The sequence below is a fragment of the Dermacentor andersoni genome, chromosome 1 (assembly GCF_023375885.2).
Source record: "Dermacentor andersoni chromosome 1, qqDerAnde1_hic_scaffold, whole genome shotgun sequence".
NCBI lineage: Eukaryota > Metazoa > Arthropoda > Arachnida > Ixodida > Ixodidae > Dermacentor > Dermacentor andersoni.
The window spans coordinates 177693469-177711009 of record NC_092814.1 but is presented as its reverse complement, the minus strand read 5'-3'; the positions used below and the strand labels follow the sequence as shown (position 1 = coordinate 177711009).

Genomic DNA, 17541 nt, shown 5'->3' with positions numbered 1-17541 from the left:
AGCAAGTCAACTGGCAAACTACATTTGGCAAGTATCCACTTACCAGCTGCTCAACAAGACACAAATGACGAGGGCGTGGGCGCCTTACTTCCTCGCCCTTTGAACAAGAAGACGATAACGCCTGTTCTGTTCACGTCCTCTTCTCTTGTCCGTCGGGGGATTAGTTCTTTTAATTCAGATAACTTCGCAGCGAAATGCTGGAAAGGCTACGAGCTCCCACAAAGCACGTACCGCAATAACCAAAACAGGTTAGCCGCTGTCCGAAGGATTATAACGAAGGGATGTCTCAAAACCGTGACTTGGACAGTTGTAACGAGAATGATCCTATTTGTAAAACTTCCATAAAGTAGAAATTGTCATATACAGATAAACGTGAAAAATATAACGAAATAATCGTTCTCAGTGCACTTGATCATGGGACTTCGGTTTACCAAGGGCATTGTTAATACAGTGCATCCCTGTGCATCCACCGACTTGACGTCAGCGTTTAGGGCTTCCTGGTCACGTTTGCTAAATTTCATCTTACGGATGACTTAATGCCGAGGGGGACTGTGGTGCGTATCGTCTGCTTGTACACATGAAACAAGTTGGCGATACTGGTACTGGGGCATCTTAAGGGGACAAGCGCCCATTGCAGATGCTCGTATTGTTCCTGCTTGTTCTCTTGGAGAAGAAAGCTCATCTGACGAATAAAACAACTGCGATGGTTTAGGTTTAAAATCACTGACAGCCTGATCGCTCGCTGTTGAAATCGCCGCCTGGTATGGTTGGAAACTGTGCACCGATAAAATGCAACGGCTTCGTATTCTCTTGAATAAGTTTGGCATTGTACAAAATATATACACGAGAAGTCGTTCAACCTCACTTAAGCGTTTGCGCTTTCGCCAAGGATCAAATGCACCTTGCGGCCCCTGGCATCTCCGGGTACACGTTTCTGCGCTCGCAGGTACTCCTGCGTGCAAGAGCCCGCTCATTTGTTAGCCGATGTCAGACGGCTTCACGGGCAGTATTCGGTCCTGTTGGCGCACGCTCTACGGTCTCCGGACCGAGGAACGCGCCCCCGCTGCCACCGCCGACAGATACGTGCCTCGCCGCAGTGCCGACCACCGAGTAGTTGGGCGTCCCTTCGCGCTGGCGCCCACAGGACGGCCGTTGCTGCAGCACGCACGGGAGCCGACTCGGGTCCGCGGACCCCCTCCGGGCGAACGACGGCGCGCATCATCCACTCGGTGACCACCAACAAACTGGCCGCTTCCTGGAACCCGTAATGACCGGACGGGTACCGCGCCCGGCACTTCTTTCTGTCCGCGCCGATATAACGAAGACATCACGGGTCGCTCGTAAACGACGCGGCACAAGCCAACCCGTGGGAACCCGCCATGGAAGCGGCGGCCGGCAGTGGAGAGCACGCTGCGCGCAGGCCCTGGGTGCATCGACGGTTCTTTGTGCGCGCGCGCTGCGCCCACCACCGGCAGCCCTTTTTTTACGACCGTTCATCATGGAGAGGCCCCCCTCGCGCCTCCTTGCGCTTTACGGCGGCCGACGGGGGGGCGGGAGAGAGCCCGTGTCTTCCTTTCTTCGTCCACTTCACCTGCTGGCGCATGCAACGCTCGCCCGGCATGCGTGCGTGCGAGTCCGCGCGCCCGTGCGTACGAGCGCGTGCTCGCGCACGCACTGGCTCTTTGGTGCCTCCTCTTTAGTGCGTTTTGCCTGCGCGCCCTGCTTTTTCCTCATTTGCGCGCTAGTCCCTTTCTGGGGCACGCGGCTCGCTCTTCTTCGCTCGGCGGATACCCCGGGGCTTTGTTGACCCTTCCACGGGCTGTTCACTAAGGGCTGCCCATTGCTGGAGGCTCTGCCGTCTTTATCGACGGAGACACCTTCGAAGGATCCCTCATTTTCGGTGTCGGGGCTACCCGCCGCGCCTAGCGTGGTGCCGATGTGTCACGATACCGGCGCCCATGGAGAAAGGTGCGCGCAGGTGATCATCGAGGTATTCTGCGTGGGAGGCCGACGCACAACGCTTCGCTAACAAGGTTTAATGCGTGGGTGGCTTTTCCTTTAAACGCACCTCTGGCGAAATCTTGTTGGTGTTGTGCTTTCTTGTTGTAGGTAAAGAGACCAACGCGTTCCACAAGGACGCGGGTCCCTCGAGTCAGACGCATGCGCGAAATGCGGGCGCTTTCAGTGCCCTTGTGTTACTTCCTTTCTGCGGCGAGAGGCCATGAGACGTGCCGTGTTTTTCCGCTGGACAGAACTAAGGGGCGCTGTTAGAGACAGTGTTAGCGACTAAAGGTGTTCACATGCTCAGTGTAACTACAAACGTTGAATGGGGTGTCGTCAGCTAGCTAATATCGCTTGCGGCAAAGCAAGAAAGAGACACCAGGAACCTCCTACAGAATACCAAGATGAACTCACTATACTTTACGATTAGCTTCACCTGGGAATATACATACGCGGCAACATATTATTCTGTCGCGGCAGACTGCAAGAAACAAGGTGAAGTATATGTTCTTGGACGCTGGGATTGTTAGCGGTGATTAGTTACGACATTGTTTGTTAAGCACATATATTTATAAAGAAAGAAAGAAAGAAAGAAGGAAAGAAAGAAAAAAGAAAGGAAGAAAGAAAGAAAGAGCTATAAAGAAAGAGCTGCCCTGACTGTTATGCTAATATTTAAATATTTAGCATATCACCAAACATACCATCCACCATCTGACAATCAGAAGTCTATTAAACCATTGATACCCCCTTGGTGTCTTATTAGCCCCACAGTACATCTCAGTGTACCAGGAATCGGGAAAAAGTCTGAGCTGTCGTCGCCTGTGCTGAAACAATTGTCTCTGCTTCTTCTGCACGAGAGGTATGCGGACAGTGTACATGATGGTTCCACAAACATTCAGTGTTCGCCCGGTGCTGTTGTGGTCCCAGCAAGAGTTATTACCATCAGCTTTAGGACTGACCACCCAACGACATCGACATCTGCGGAAATAGCTGCTCTTCGCGTTGCACTTTGTTTCGTCAATCGGGAACCACCTCGACAATGGCCAATCTTCAATGACTCAAAGGCTGCCCTACAATCTGTGCTATCAGCTTTGCGTCGTGGGCCATACGAACAGCTCGTATTCTATATTAGATGCCTACTCCATACATCACATGAGAAAGGACACCACGTGACGTTTCAATCGCTGCCAAGTCACTGCAGCCTCATAGGAAACGAAGACGCCGATAATGCCGCTCGGGCAGCTCTTGAAGAAACACAGGAAGAGGCCATACCACTTTCACGGTCCGACGCCGCCAGCAGACTTCGAGTGCTTGCACAGGAGATCACACTCTCCCTATGGTGCATACCAAGCAGCGAGACCAACCGGAGCGATCGTCAATACCACCTGCTCTCTTTGATGCATCTCTGTATGCCAACTGGACTCCGCCGAAGAGAGGCCACTCTGCTTTATCGCTTATGGCTAGGCGTCGCATTCACGAAATCTTACTCATTTCGCATTGGAATGGCCGACAACGCTCTCTGCAATGCCTGTCTTTGCGAGGAGACGCTGGAACACATTTTGTGCGACTGTCCTGAATATAATGTTCAGAGACAGTCCCTGGCGTCCGTTCTAGCGCACTTTGACAATAGACCATTCTCAGTTGAAACGATTTTCACATGTCGCCGACAGAAGACATCGCAGCTGAAGGCGACGAAGGGACTACTTCGGTTTCTGAAAGAGACGGGCTTGGACAAGCCGCTGTGACAGGGATGTCACGTATCGCGCAAGAGTGACGGACTGTAACTGACGATGTGTGTGCTGTGCTATGTGCTATTGCCTCCCCATCTTTCATCCCCCCCATCCCGCTCCCATGTGTAGGGTAGCAAACCAGTTGAGCTAAACTGGTTAACCTCCCTGCCTTTCCTTCTCCACTTTTTCCTTCCTTCCGTCCTATTAAAACGAAAACCGATAAGAGATTGGGCGAACTGCGACTAGAAGCAAATATATATTTCTGGCAACGTTGCAAGAAAACCACGAACACAGACGACGTAAAACTACAAGTAATTGGGGTCTTTATGTTAAGCGTACCGGTTAAGCTGTGATGCTCCTTCTCACGAAAAAAAAAAAAAAGGAGAGCAACTCGCACAGAAATACAGAGGCAAGGTTATTGGATCCTACCAGCTGATAGCAACAAATATCACTCTGTTTATTTTAATTTCTCTATAAATGTCTGCTAGAAATGTGACATTGAGTGGCGTAAACGGGGATGCTGAAGACCGCTTCAGTTTTTATAAATTCACAAGTCCAGTTAATACGAATTCTGAGTATCGTTTACGACTATATGCAGATCAGTGAGTAGAGCGCATGTGGATTGTCACAGTGTTTGCTCAGAGGGAAAATAGAGAGAAGAAAGGGGAAGAAAGTGAAGTTAACCAGTACGGCAAATACGGTTTGCTATCCTGCGCTGGAAAAAGGGCGATACATAGAAGAAAGTATATATATATATATATATATATATATATATATACAGAGAGAGAGAGAGGCAGGCAGCAGAGACACACGATTACCGCTGTTTAAGATCACCGCACAATATCACAGTCAAGGACCACGTGCAGCCCAACGAACACCAGTTCAGACTACAGTGGCTTGTGCAGGCCTATTGTGCTTAAAAACTGCAGTAGTACCTTTGTCACCCTCTGTTGCGATATATGATCATTGGTCTGTGAGGTCGGGATTCCAATATGGTTTGCTCTGATAATGATTTTTGATCAAAGCGAGTTAGCACATTTGCGAGCTATCGTGTTTGTACGCTGTAGCAAAGACAGTCACACAGAACGTGTTGAAGGTTCTTCTCGCGACCACAGTCGTCACATGAGGCGTTGCCGACCACTCCGATGCAAAAAGCATTTTATTGTCCGACATAAGTTCTCTAATCGATAATAAGTTCTCTTAACTACCTTCTCTAATCTTGAATACCAGTAGTTTGTGTGGCATGCGCCACAGCTCTGATACCAAAGACTGCAGTGTTGGTTTCCAGTCGTTGAATACCGACCATTTTCGAGATTGTTATTGACTGACAGGACAAAGTGCACTCCGAAGACTTGCAAGTTTCGTGGCCGACGATTTAGTCGTGTGGCATGTCATTATACTGACGGAGGTGGCTTTCGCTGGAAAAATCACGGATCCAGACGAACCTTGGAAATATGATGAACCAGCACTATAATTACGCAAATTATCTGCCTACTTCTTATGTAAAGAGATCACAGGGCTGTTTAGGAGCAGGAGATGAAAGCTCGGATTTTTTCTTGATTCCTGGTACGGTGAGATTTACTCCAGGTCGAACCATATACCAAGGGGGCATTGATTGCCTTGTTGCGGTGGTGAAGCCTGATAAAAAGTCGTAATAATTAGAGATCCTATAAGAGTATTGGTGGAAAACGAGCAGGGAAGATATTGGTCACTACTGATCGTTACAAGTACGGGTTGTAGAATACAGAGATAGAGATTTTAATGATAACAGAAAAGATCAATGAGAGTTTGGCAAAATGCTTGACTGCAAGAACCTATTAGCTCAAGCAGGCTAGATGTCTATTGGTCGCCATGCTTTTTTACAAAGGGGATGCCAGTAAACATAATCATCATCACGGCTCCTTCCCATGTGTCACGCGAAGCTCGGGAAAGCAGCTACATACACAATGCAATTTTATAGCTCATGTCGAGCAGCTGTCCTAGCTCTGCCCTTAAGAAGAGCGCCAGAGACACTTATCAGACTCCTTTGCGCCGGCGTTTCTTCTTTACGGGCAATTCGCATGAACCATTTTTATTGCATGTGAAATTACACAGCCGCAGTTAGAGCACAGCCACTCAAACGAAAGCATGCAACAGTAGCGCGGCCAGCGGCCGCGCAGTGCTCCAAGCATCGAATCATAGGACAGGGTAGGATTTTTGTTTTCTTTTCAGCCAGCGTCCGCACATTAATTGGAGCCAAGGGCAACTACCGCTATAGAAAAAAAAATATATTTCGTTCTGCATAATGCGTTGCTTTTAAGATCCACTTTCTAGGTCGTAGCCCAAACACATATACATGCAACCCTTACGGCCGCCTCTCTATAACGCCTCGCTGGTCACAGCCATGACCAGCCAATGAGGCGTCGTAGTCGTGCCCGTATAAAAGCTGGCGTAACACGGCTTGCGCAAGCGGGTTCTGCAGTGACGTCTGCGGCAACACTCGTGAGCGCAAGCAGCGGAGACGGCACCGAAGCAAGGCGTTCCGTCACCTTGGCCCAGAGAGGGAGCTCAGGGGGACGCAGTGCGCGACGCCGCCTATTGTAAGCGGGTTAGGCGCCCGCCTCCCTTCGGTAACGGATCATTGCTGCACGTGCGTGCCTCGCTTGCCGCCTCAGCCTGCGCGAAGACAGTTTGAGGACAGTGTCTTGCCGAGCCCGGGCGTCCCCGCCGCGCGAAAGGTGCGCTGCTGTGCGCGGCTGCCAAGCTTTTGTGTCTCCGAATCTGCCATCCATCTGAGCGCATGAGGTTCTCCCCTCTTTTCCACTTCGTCCTGATGCTGCCGCTCTTTTGAGCTGCCTAATGACGGCGCGCTGAGCGGCAGCTCGTCTTGGCACCCTCTTGCCTCGGCGCGCTTTTGGGCCACTGACGACGCCGCCGCAGCTCGCTCGTGGCGACTGTTCTTTGGGGAGCCATGCGTCCTCACTCCTAGCTCACTTGCGTTGTCCCGATGAAGCTTTGGTTCAGGAAGAAGGAGAAGCAAATGAAAAGAACGAGAAAAAGAAAGGGGGGCTGGGTTGGGAGCAGAGCCCTGAGGGTGTCATCGTCTTCTCTTTCTTACTAGCGTACACGCAGACCTTTTGCGCTGCGGGATCCCTCTCGCGGTCGCGTCCCTTCTCCTGCTGTCTTCCACTAGGGTGCTGGGCTGCTTTGCGAACGAGGGCCCTCCCGTTTCGCTACGACTGGAGACAATGGCACAGCGGAGACTTGTCGGCGAGGGCTCAGGCCACGTTTCCTTTCTTATCTTGCGCGCGCTTTTGAGTGGTAAAGCCGTCCGGCTAGAAGTCAGCCTCTTGTCTCGTCCTCTGAAAGCAGCTTTTCTGCGATGGGTGCGGGAGTAAATTTTAGCGAAAGTGCTCACTTGTTTCTGCCGTGCGTGCGATCTCTCCTGAGCGACTTGGCGCCACCACTCGAAGGTTGAGGAATCGGTGGCCGCCAAATGGACACAGAAGTATCGCTACGAGTAACAAAAGAAAACAAAAAGAAGAAAAGAATGCACGGGCTCTCCCTGTGTAGCTTTATCGACCCTCGTGTATAGCGTGTTAGCGTGGTGAACAAGGAGACCTGGCTTTCATGTTCCCCGCATCACTCGTACGTGCAATGAATGAGTGGCGTAGAACGTTATAAAAACAGCACACAGGTCGAGGCTCTGGCGGGGTTTTGCTTTTGGCACTTCTTGAAGGGATGAAAACAGACGGTGCCACTGTTCCTCGTCGCGCCGAAGCCGAAAAGCGAACAGAGGAATGCGGTAGGATTTTTTGTTTTGTAGATAACTAATAAACAACAGTGCTGGGACAGGTATCGGTGTTGCTACAAAATTAGTTGCAATAATCATTGCAGTTCTTATCCGATAACTGTAATACTCAGGAGTGTTGCAATGAGGCCGCTTTAGAAGATATATTTCTTTAGGATCATTGCGACGAAGAGTCGCAGCTGTCCTATAGAAACTGCCCAACAGTATACAAATAATCGTCATTCGCTGCCATGACAGGAAGCGTAGATTGGCGTAAAGTCCTTTGCCGTAGAAAACATGTAGCTACTCCGTAAAACTGTGCTAGCTATTCTCGCCCGCTCTAGTGCTAGTTTCGTAAGACAGGACCCGCATTATAACAGCTGTATAGATGCCGCCTTCAAATTTTCGCCGCGCTAATAAAGTCGTTTGCAACAACAAGAGCGAGTAGAGAAGCCAAACTTACAAAAAGGAAGGAAGGTGCATGTGACTGTAACTTCTTCTTTCGCGTTTTGAGTAAGTTTTGTTCTTTCTTATAAAATGCGTTGCTTTTACGAACCATGGGACGTATACATGTATTATGAGGTTATGCTTATCCATATCATCCTTGTGCGGCTTCATCGAAAGTCGCTGTGTTCAAGTTGTTGTTAAAACGTGCTGCTGCCGCCGAGCAAATCGTTTTCTTGTTTATGTCAACGCTGCCTTCAGTTCCGCCTGTTTTGCGAAGGAGATCACGGGTGTCTCTAGCATCAGCCACGGGGCAGCGCGCCTTGGCGTTAAGCGCAATCTTTCCAACAGCTGAATGAGACAATAACGATACAAGAACAAACACAGAGCGAGATAAAGGCAAGGAGGAGGCTTAATTGGCCTCGGATACGCCACGATAGACAGGATACGCTCGGCGAAAAAGTGCGAGAGCCAAGTTCCCGGACTTCCGTCTCCGCTGTTCGAAATTGAGCCGGAGGCGAGTTCCTACTGGCAGAGATAGCGGCTTCCGGTTTACGAAGCGGTGGCGGCGTCTGTGTGTGCGCACGCGTGCCTCTGGAATGGTGCAGTGCGCGCATTCATCTCGCGACGCCTGCAGGCCTCGCTCGTCTCGGCAGGCGTGTGGTCCACCGGACGACGCTGGGGTCATTAGGAACGCCGCTCGAGCAGAGACTCGGGACACCGGAATCAAGTTCGACCACCTTCCTTTTGGTTTCTTATCACACGCCGGCGGATCAGCCGCCTCACTAAGTTTCTGTTTCATGGTCTTTCTTTTTTCTCCGATTAACGCTTCGTGAACGTTGAATTTAGCCCTGTCCGTCGGTGAACGCCTTCAGCATTAGTTCTACGCACGACTTACTGTTTTATCTGCTGCATCTTTATTTCGCTCAGTTCTCTATTTTTGTTTGTTTGGGCTAGCTGTGACTTACGGTGCTCGACCCATGCTCATACACCTGAACGCCAACGCACAATGAGAGCGTGAGATACTGCGGAACGTCATGCGTGACTGAGTTCACTGGCAAATAAACTAACTTACGCAGAGCATCTTAATGTACAAAATTTGAACAACTCGAACTTTCTTCATGCATCTTGGGGCGAAGTATCGTGAAACGCTTCAAAAGTGTTGCTGTAGGGCCTTTCGGTGTGGATTTAGGTGTACCACGGTTTCCGATGTATTTGCCCATGCGTAGTAATATTTCAAGACAGTCAAACATACTCTTTAAACCCTTTGTCATGTATAGAGCAGCTTATCGTTAGAAAGAGAGACAACTGCTTTGGATATAGACGTGCAAATGTCTTTTCTTTTTTTAATTTATTCTGTTTTTTTATTGCTACAACTTGCCCGAAAAGTGAAACACTAAATATGTGTTCTATTGAATACTCCTTTCAATCCATTGTTCAGGACGAATATATGGTTAAGGAGGCGAACTACACTGAATCTCGAAGTCGTTATAACAGAGGGTGACAAAAGGCGGTACTGCTTCATCGAAAGATGGAACCTTTCCGGGCCACCCGGTACCCACGCTGTACCCTCCATGATGTATGTCTGTGATCGTCCCCGTTTTACAAACGCTTGTAGCGTGGCTTAAAACAATGCGCAGTGTAGTAGTAACTGTGTCACGTCGCTGTTTCGTGTGCGCAGGCTGTTCGCCGTGAAGCGCTGCGCGCGCTGCCAGCAGGGCATCTTCGCATCGGAGCTAGTGATGCGCGCCCGGGACCTGGTGTACCACCTCCACTGCTTCACGTGCGCCTGGTGCAATGCGGCGCTGGCCCAGGGCGACCACTTTGGCCTGCGCGACAACCTCGTCTACTGCCGCACCCACTTTGAGCTGCTGGCCGAAGGGTGCCAGCCGGGGCTTCCTCCTCCTCCGCCCCCGCCGCTGCTTCAGGACGACGACGGAGGCGGCAACGGGGGCACCGCCGGGTCCTGCAGCCCGCCGCTGGCGCCGGGAGCCCCGTACGCGCCTCCGCAGGGACCGTACGGCGTACGCAAGGGCCGGCCGCGCAAGCGCAAGCCCGGAGAACTGCCCGAGGGCCCGCCACACCTAGGTGCGCCGTCTCTTGCTGTATTTTTGAAAACTCTGTCGCGCTTCGTGTACACACGCAACGCGACGCAGTATCGCACGGATGCGTTTTGCCAACGGCAAAATAAGTTTTGTTTGTATCGGTTCTTTCACCCTTGGGAGTTCACGAAATACAGGCTTTTTGGATATTTGGTTTGATACAGTTACTTGAACCATGAATGGAGGAGATGGCGCTTGCCCTTGTCTGTCGTTCTTGTCTGCGTCGCTTAAGCGCCTCAGTGAATGTAATTATCGCTTTACTCCGAATTAAATTTTTCTTTTTTATATATTATCATTCTTTATCTATAGCCCTAGTGAAAAGGTGTGGCCACCATCGCTGAGACGTGACAGTCCCCGTGTTCTTTGAAGCCAATAAATAAGGGGGCGCTAATGACGGGACGTAGAAAAGAAAGGCAACCGCGTGTAGGACCTCATTCACAACTGAATTAGGTTTACTTTTAGTGGCACCTTTAGGTGGATGCGAGTTCTACTAGTTCATCTCGTATTGTCGTATTGTCACTGCAGCGTTCCGTGTTCTTTGAAGCCAATAAATAAGGGGGCGCTAATGACGGGACGTAGAAAAGAAAGGCAACCGCGTGTAGGACCTCATTCACAACTGAATTAGGTTTACTTTTAGTAGCACCTTTAGGTGGATGCGAGTTCTACTAGTTCATCTCGTATTGTCGTATTGTCACTGCAGCGTTCTGCTATAAGGTGCAATTCTGCATACAGACTTGTTTACGTCGCCACACGTCCACGATGTGCGCGCGCACACTCACTTTAGTAACGATCGTCGGTGACGACGTTATGAAAGGTGTGCTTCGCAGCATATTGCCACGCCGCTAGCGAAGTCACTAAGTACGACGACCTTCTACTATTGTCGCAAGGCTACGTTTTATCAGCCACCTTTCGTTGGCTCAGAAGCGTCGGGTTAATCTCGGTTTTGAGTAGAATTTCACCTTCTCCTGGCAGCGGGCACCACCCATCTAGCTCCTAATCCCCTATCCCCATTTCCCCAATTCAATAAAGCTATTCTCTCTCTCTCCATCTCAGGGAACTACTTTTACCGGTTACTAAAAACCGCATAAGTGACTGAGCTGTACAGCCGAGGAATTTGTGGTATAGTTAGTGCTCAAGGTTGCTATGGCGTACACGAACCCGAAAGAATGCAAATGAGCCTACGTACAATGTGCATCTGAGCTTTGAGATTTTTTTTTTCTTTCAGATTGTGGTGCCACGGTTCTCACGCTCAGCGGCATAGTTTAGTAGAGCCTGCTTTGGTGACATTGTCATCTCTGATCTGGCGCTCTTTGGCCAGAACTGGCCCAGGCGACATAAAAACTCACTAATCATCATCATCTGCTCTGGTTGACTAAAAACATAAGCGAAAAGGTCTCATAACAGCCAGCACTATATGGGATGGCACATACCTTGCCAGGACCACTAGACGCATGCACCTTTGATGTAATCAAGCTGCATGTGACTAAACTGTAACTAAATGATACAAGTGCTTAAAACATAGGACAAAGTACTTGGTGTTCAATGAATGTTCTTATTTTTTTTTCCTGCGCACTCTTGTTTCCCGGAGGCAGTACAGTGCCATTGTATATAACTTATAGTACATTCCTTGCTTCTTTCCTTCGATGTAGCGCATTTAATTTATTTATATAAATAAAGACAAAATAGATTTGGTCACCCTGTAACGTTGACAGCTACTCCTTTTCACCTAAGAGTAACAACAGTAAAAGTATTTTAAGATAAGAAGAAACAACGTCATAGGTTCAAGAAATGTAGCGCAGAGTTTGATAAAAAGAGTAAATAAAGTTCCCATGCACTCCTAGACGCAGATTTAATTCATTGCACTTTCTCGCTTGTGACCCTGCAGGGCTCCAAGACCTGGCCGGCCTGGACAGCAACGGCTCGTCCATGCTGCAGCAGCAACAGCAGCAGCAACAGCGCACCAAACGAATGCGTACTTCGTTCAAGCATCACCAGCTGAGGACCATGAAGTCGTATTTCGCCATCAATCAGAATCCCGATGCCAAGGACCTCAAGCAGCTTGCCCAGAAGACGGGGCTCTCCAAGAGAGTTCTCCAGGCACGTGATACCACTCTACATGTTCGCTCTTGGAACACGGCCGCGCCGCCACGCGTATATATACTGCTCAGTTATTCCTTGAAGTGAACGAAACACGCGAGCATCTCCTGCGTTTCCAGTTGGGCTTTGTTGGTTGTGTGCATTGCACAGGAGAACAGTGCAGAATCTGGCGAAGAGAAAGAATGGCACAAAGAAGACAAACAAGGTGCCGCACTTTTAACAAAAGGCCTATTTTGACGGCAGACAAGTGATATGCTGAACATCGCAACAAAACAAGAAAATACTGCATTTTTACTGCTTCTCATATCCCTATAGCGCATTTCCGGCGGTTTCTAAAAACGTGTCTTCTTTCTGCCTCGCTTCGTGTTCGTCAGGTTCCGCGTTGTTCCATTATACGAGCGTCTGCACGTTTCGTGGACGGAGCTGAAACGGGGCGCAGGTATTAGATGTTGTCTATAGGTGTTCATGAATAAGTACAGCCCATGATCGGTTTGGTGAAAACTGAAAGTAGTCAAGTATAGGAAAGGAAAGGAAAAAGAAGGAGGAAGACAGTGAGGTTAGCCAGTGTAAAAACTGGCTGGATACCATGCGCTGGGGCGAGGAATGAAGAGAATGAAAGATGATAAAAAGATCGGACGAGATAAAATAAAGTGAAAGAAAAAGGACTTCAGGAGTAGTAGTGCACTGCGTTTGTTTATGAGGACAGCAATGCAGTAGCAACCCAATAAGAGGTGCTTGAATTTTACTTAGTTCAGGTTCTTTAACAAAGCTGAGCTTTGTGCGTGGCTGAACATATACATAATTTCCACTGAGTTTATTTTCGTTTAGTTCGCCGTGGTCACAAGAGACTGATTTTTTTCTTCTCTCGTTCTCTCTCTCTCTCTCTCTGTTTTTTTCTATTTTCAATTAATGTTATTTTGCTTTGTTGACGATAAATCGCAGGTGTGGTTCCAGAACGCCCGGGCAAAGTGGCGGCGAAACAATCTACGTCAGCAGGAGCAGCCCACAACTTCCCTTCCGGCAAGCAGTCCAGGAGGCACGAGCTCATTTTCGGAACCCAGTCCCGGAGCTCCCCTGGACTACAGCAACGCTCAAACGACCCTCGTGGTGACAGCGTCGCAGGAGTCACTCGGATCCTTCCAGGAGCTCTTTTGATGGCACCGGGGCTAAAGTACCTATTTATTGACTGCATCTGTCCTCATCACGACATCGTCACCTCGACCCACGCGCCGGCAGCAACAGCAGCGAAGAGACGCGCCCCTCCCTTAGCACCTCTGCAAAGTACTGTTCCAAAGGTCACACCGACGGACCTTGCGCGCCTCGACTGCGGCGTTCTCTGCCACACCTGGCAACCTCCTGTGGGACGCTCCCTTTTATGTGTGTGCTCTTGGCCAAATGCATTTACTGCACTCTACGTCACGGGAACTGATTCCTCGGACTGAGGCGGTTGTTCTCAAAGGACAGCAAATTATATGTGCAGAAAACTATGTGTGACTGAAGCTTTGACGTGGAAGAGAGAGAGAAAGAAAAAAGAAAGAGATATTTAGAAATCCCATTACACGTAGTGTATGTGCTCTGAGAAAGTCAGTAGGCTTTCCTTCGCCGAGATTTCGCTGTGAAGTGTACAAGTATACCCGTGGTTTTTCTTTTTGTTTCATAAAAAAAAAAAAAAAGAGTTGTACATATTTATAACTAACATGGCAGGACTCTGCCCTGTGAAAAGGTCGATTTTATTTTGAAAGAACGCCGGTCTTCAAATTTGTGTATGCTTGCGGCTTAAGAAGCGTCCCACGCATTATGCGATAGTGAGACATTAGACATATGTCCAAGCATTTCTAATAGTTGTTTATAGAGGTGCGATAATTTTTGTAAAATTTCGATATGTCATATGTCGATATATCCTTAATATAGGGTATACGTTCATTTAATATCCATTTATCTTAAGGCAGTCATTCGATTGCTGGTAAGCCTCACGCATCCTGCCATATCTTGCTCTGTTTTGCGCTGAAACATTGCGATTCTGACGCTGAAAGTTCCGTTCACCTTTTTTACATGTGCTTTCCAATTCAAATTCATTTGCTATAGTATAAGATCGGCATACAACAAACGCGTTAGTGGGCATATTTACAAATTTGAGTGCGCAGTACAGACCATCTGCTAGTTTTCTCTGTGGCCCAGCATGTAGTACGCACCACCTTGTGTTTGGGCAATTAATTTAAAACTTTATGCCGTTATTGAGTGCAACTCTTGAGATTCTGAGAGTGCATGGCAAGTTCTTCGTACGGCGCCAGTCCAATAGCGAGAAAAACGCAATGTTAGCAAAACATTGACTGCTCTCTCTCTTTCTCTTTTTCTAAAAAAAAAAAAAAAAAAACCCGGACGACTGCTATATGTAGAAACCACCGGGTGCCCCGGTAAGATCTGCAAGGACAGGGTCACATGCTGACGGTATTAAGGTATTATAGACGTTCCGAATAACTATCGGGACTGATGCACGCTAGCAGGGCGAACCTCGCTGAAAGGAGCCGCCAAGTGATGCACAGACGTACATTCCCTTGCCATTTACACAGTCATATACAAATGGACTACCGTGTTATTGACACCACAATGAGTTACAGTGCGCCATGCGCCAGGTATTCTCAGAAAGAACCCGTGAATACAGCTCAGAAGAATAGCGAAACCACATATCCACAGCAATGCTCTGTAGAATTCACGGCATTATATACAATCACAGCTAAAATGTTTTTCATCCTAACGCATCTGGCCCTTTGAATACAAAACATTGGTGAAAATCGCTACGGTGTTAGTTTGTACGCTTGCTGCAGTGAGAACGAATGCCCAAAGGGAGAAGACGACCTTGTTTTCGCTGCACGTATAGGAAGAGCTGTTAACGTCCAAACTTGCACATTTTTCATCATCAGAGCTTTTCTTTTCTTCTTTTTTTATTATTCGACTGGCACCTTTATAGCAACCATAACGATGAAATCTGAGGTTTAGTAGATGAGAATGTGAGATTCAGACCTCTAGACCAAAGAGGCGGGCGGTACATTGCTTTTGCATCCCCTTCATTTCACTGTAAATAGCTCCACCGCCCTTCAGTGTTGTCGTGTTCTGTTTGGTGTACCGCGCATCTAGACAACTGTCCGTGTCCGATGTCACCTTTGTACCGAGGGCTTTTCAGCGAATACTTGAGGTGGTTCACCAGATGAAAAAAAAAAAAAAAAGATTTGGCAAACTGTCGCTTCTGAGCACTTTACTACCACTGGGGGTCATAAGGAACGTTGTCTCTCGACATTCTGCTACGACCTCAAGAGTTTCAATCTCTGCACAGGATGAAATTTTCCGCTGAGCGACGGTATCGGAGCACGCGTGGTATGCGGGCTGCGCTCGCACACCTGCGAGTGCCGACGAGCACAAAGCCAACTGATTTGTTCTCAGCCAGCTCTGCACTGGCTCTGCCTATCACAGTGAAAGACAGAGGCAGCCGCATACCTAAGAGAGAACATTGGACATGCATATTTTCCGTTTCAACGCCACAGCAGCACGCGAAATTACGTTTATTCATTCACAGCCTTGCTATCGCTTTATTTTTATTGGCTCGAGTTTATTGGCTCCAGGAGCACATACGATGACTGCTTCATCCAAAGAACAGTGAATGCTCGAAACTAGGGTACGTCGGGCAACCAAAAACGTCGCGTAAAAGTGCTGTTTACCACAATTTTGTACGACCATCATATTTTTGGGCATTTTTTGACAACCAACTGAACGATTCGGTAAAACGCCGTCCCTACGACGTGTATATTGTGCTTATGTATTGCTCGTCAGCGAACTTGTTGCACGCAAGCTATTACGATTATACTGCCCTGATGTGCTCACGTGAAACGGTCCTTTAACAATGGCACTCACTATTGCAAACTCCTTCAAACGACTCCTGCGTTTGGTACTACAACATTAAACTTATACTTGCAAGTCCTTTGTTCAGGATCGGCTCGTAGAACATCTCGTTGTCCTTGAATGCGAACGCGTAGAACGTTCGCATTGCTGTATTTATGTCTAAACTCGTAAATGGTTGTCGGAAATAAACGATACTTTAGTGAGCAGCACTTTTGATAAGCGAAGCATGTAGAAAGTATCCGTGCATAAGGCGTCAGGAGCCGAATTCACAAAGATCTCTTACGGTAGAACCGTTCGTAACAGTAAATTCTAGCTAATCCTGATGCTCGACCTATTAATCACGAAGGCAGCCTGTCGATGGCGAAGAAAACTTACGAAAGAATAGGTTTGTGAAAGCTACCCCAGATGAACTTGAGGTTCGAGCACCGCGCGCTTAAAGGTGCGTCTCCTTCAAGCGCATCCACGAATCGCAACGTTAGTACCAAACCTCCGATATTTGTCCAGCGCATGACTTCAGCGAAATGTGCTCGTAAGGCTGCCACAGATGGCAAATGTGCGCGTCGATTGCAGTGTTGCCGAACGCTTATGAAATTACCTTCATTTTCCTATTTCACTTGCCGTGCACAAATCTGCTGACGAGCCGCTACAGCCACATGTATGACCTGACTGGCCACTTGTGGTCTTTCTGCTGTCCTCTGTGTTTGCTAATCCTGTCTGTGTGCCCGACATCGTATCTGGTGTGTCTGTTCGTGCTTGGATGCCTGTTTGCGAGTATGCGCGATAAGGAACCGTGCGGAGTCATGTCAAAGCAAAGAAGCGACTCCGTCCTTAGAACCGTATGCGTGTTCCTGAAAGTAAAACATTGTCTTCGCGATCTCTATCTGAAACTGTTGCAAAGGTTGGTTTCCAGTGACACATTCGCCACCATTGTCAGTGTACATATCGTCATCATTCAACCGTTGCCTGCCATCAAGACTGTCGAAAGTGACGGAAAAATAAACCGCCAGGCTGGCTCAACTCACAGCGCCTTGATCCTTTCTTGGGTGTCCTCCCGAGAGGTTTCCTTTCCTTATTGGGGGTTCTAGCTCGTGCGTATCCTTTTTTTTTTATGTTTAGGTACAAGTTGGCATAATCGTCTGCGCGAAAAAAATAAAGAACACAACCCAACAAGGACACTTTGACAGGACGTGTGGTTGTATTTTTTCCGCGCGTACAATTATGCTAACAGATTTGCGCCAACTGGCCTTTCAGATATTTTTTTTTGGAGGGGGGAGGGCACGTGGTTGGTATTTCTTTGTTTCTTTTTTTTTCCATGACAATTAAAAGATCTGACTACCGTCATCTTTGAGAGACGCGCATAATCATGGCAAGCTCGTGGTAAAGCGCGCACAATCATCCGAGAATGGATAAATTCAAATCTCTCTGCATGCCAACATCATCCAACCTTTCTTTTTTCTTTTTTTTTCGTACGCGTTCGGCTATTGCTGATTAAACTTCGATTTGT

General features: G+C 48.3%; 1 protein-coding gene across 2 annotated transcripts in view; it reads left to right on the top strand.

Annotated features, from left to right (window-relative positions):
• LOC126547361 (LIM/homeobox protein Lhx9-like) overlaps nucleotides 1–17058 on the top strand; it is a 68249-nt gene extending 51191 nt beyond the window's left edge. For both annotated transcript variants that reach the window (XM_050195338.3, XM_055062811.2), the window contains 3 exons: nucleotides 9626–10032; nucleotides 11932–12143; nucleotides 13086–17058. In XM_050195338.3, coding sequence (XP_050051295.1) covers nucleotides 9626–10032; nucleotides 11932–12143; nucleotides 13086–13298 — 832 coding nt within the window. In that variant the 3' untranslated portion in view covers nucleotides 13299–17058. The remainder of the gene's footprint in view (nucleotides 1–9625; nucleotides 10033–11931; nucleotides 12144–13085) is intronic.
• Nucleotides 17059–17541: the final 483 nt, after the last annotated feature.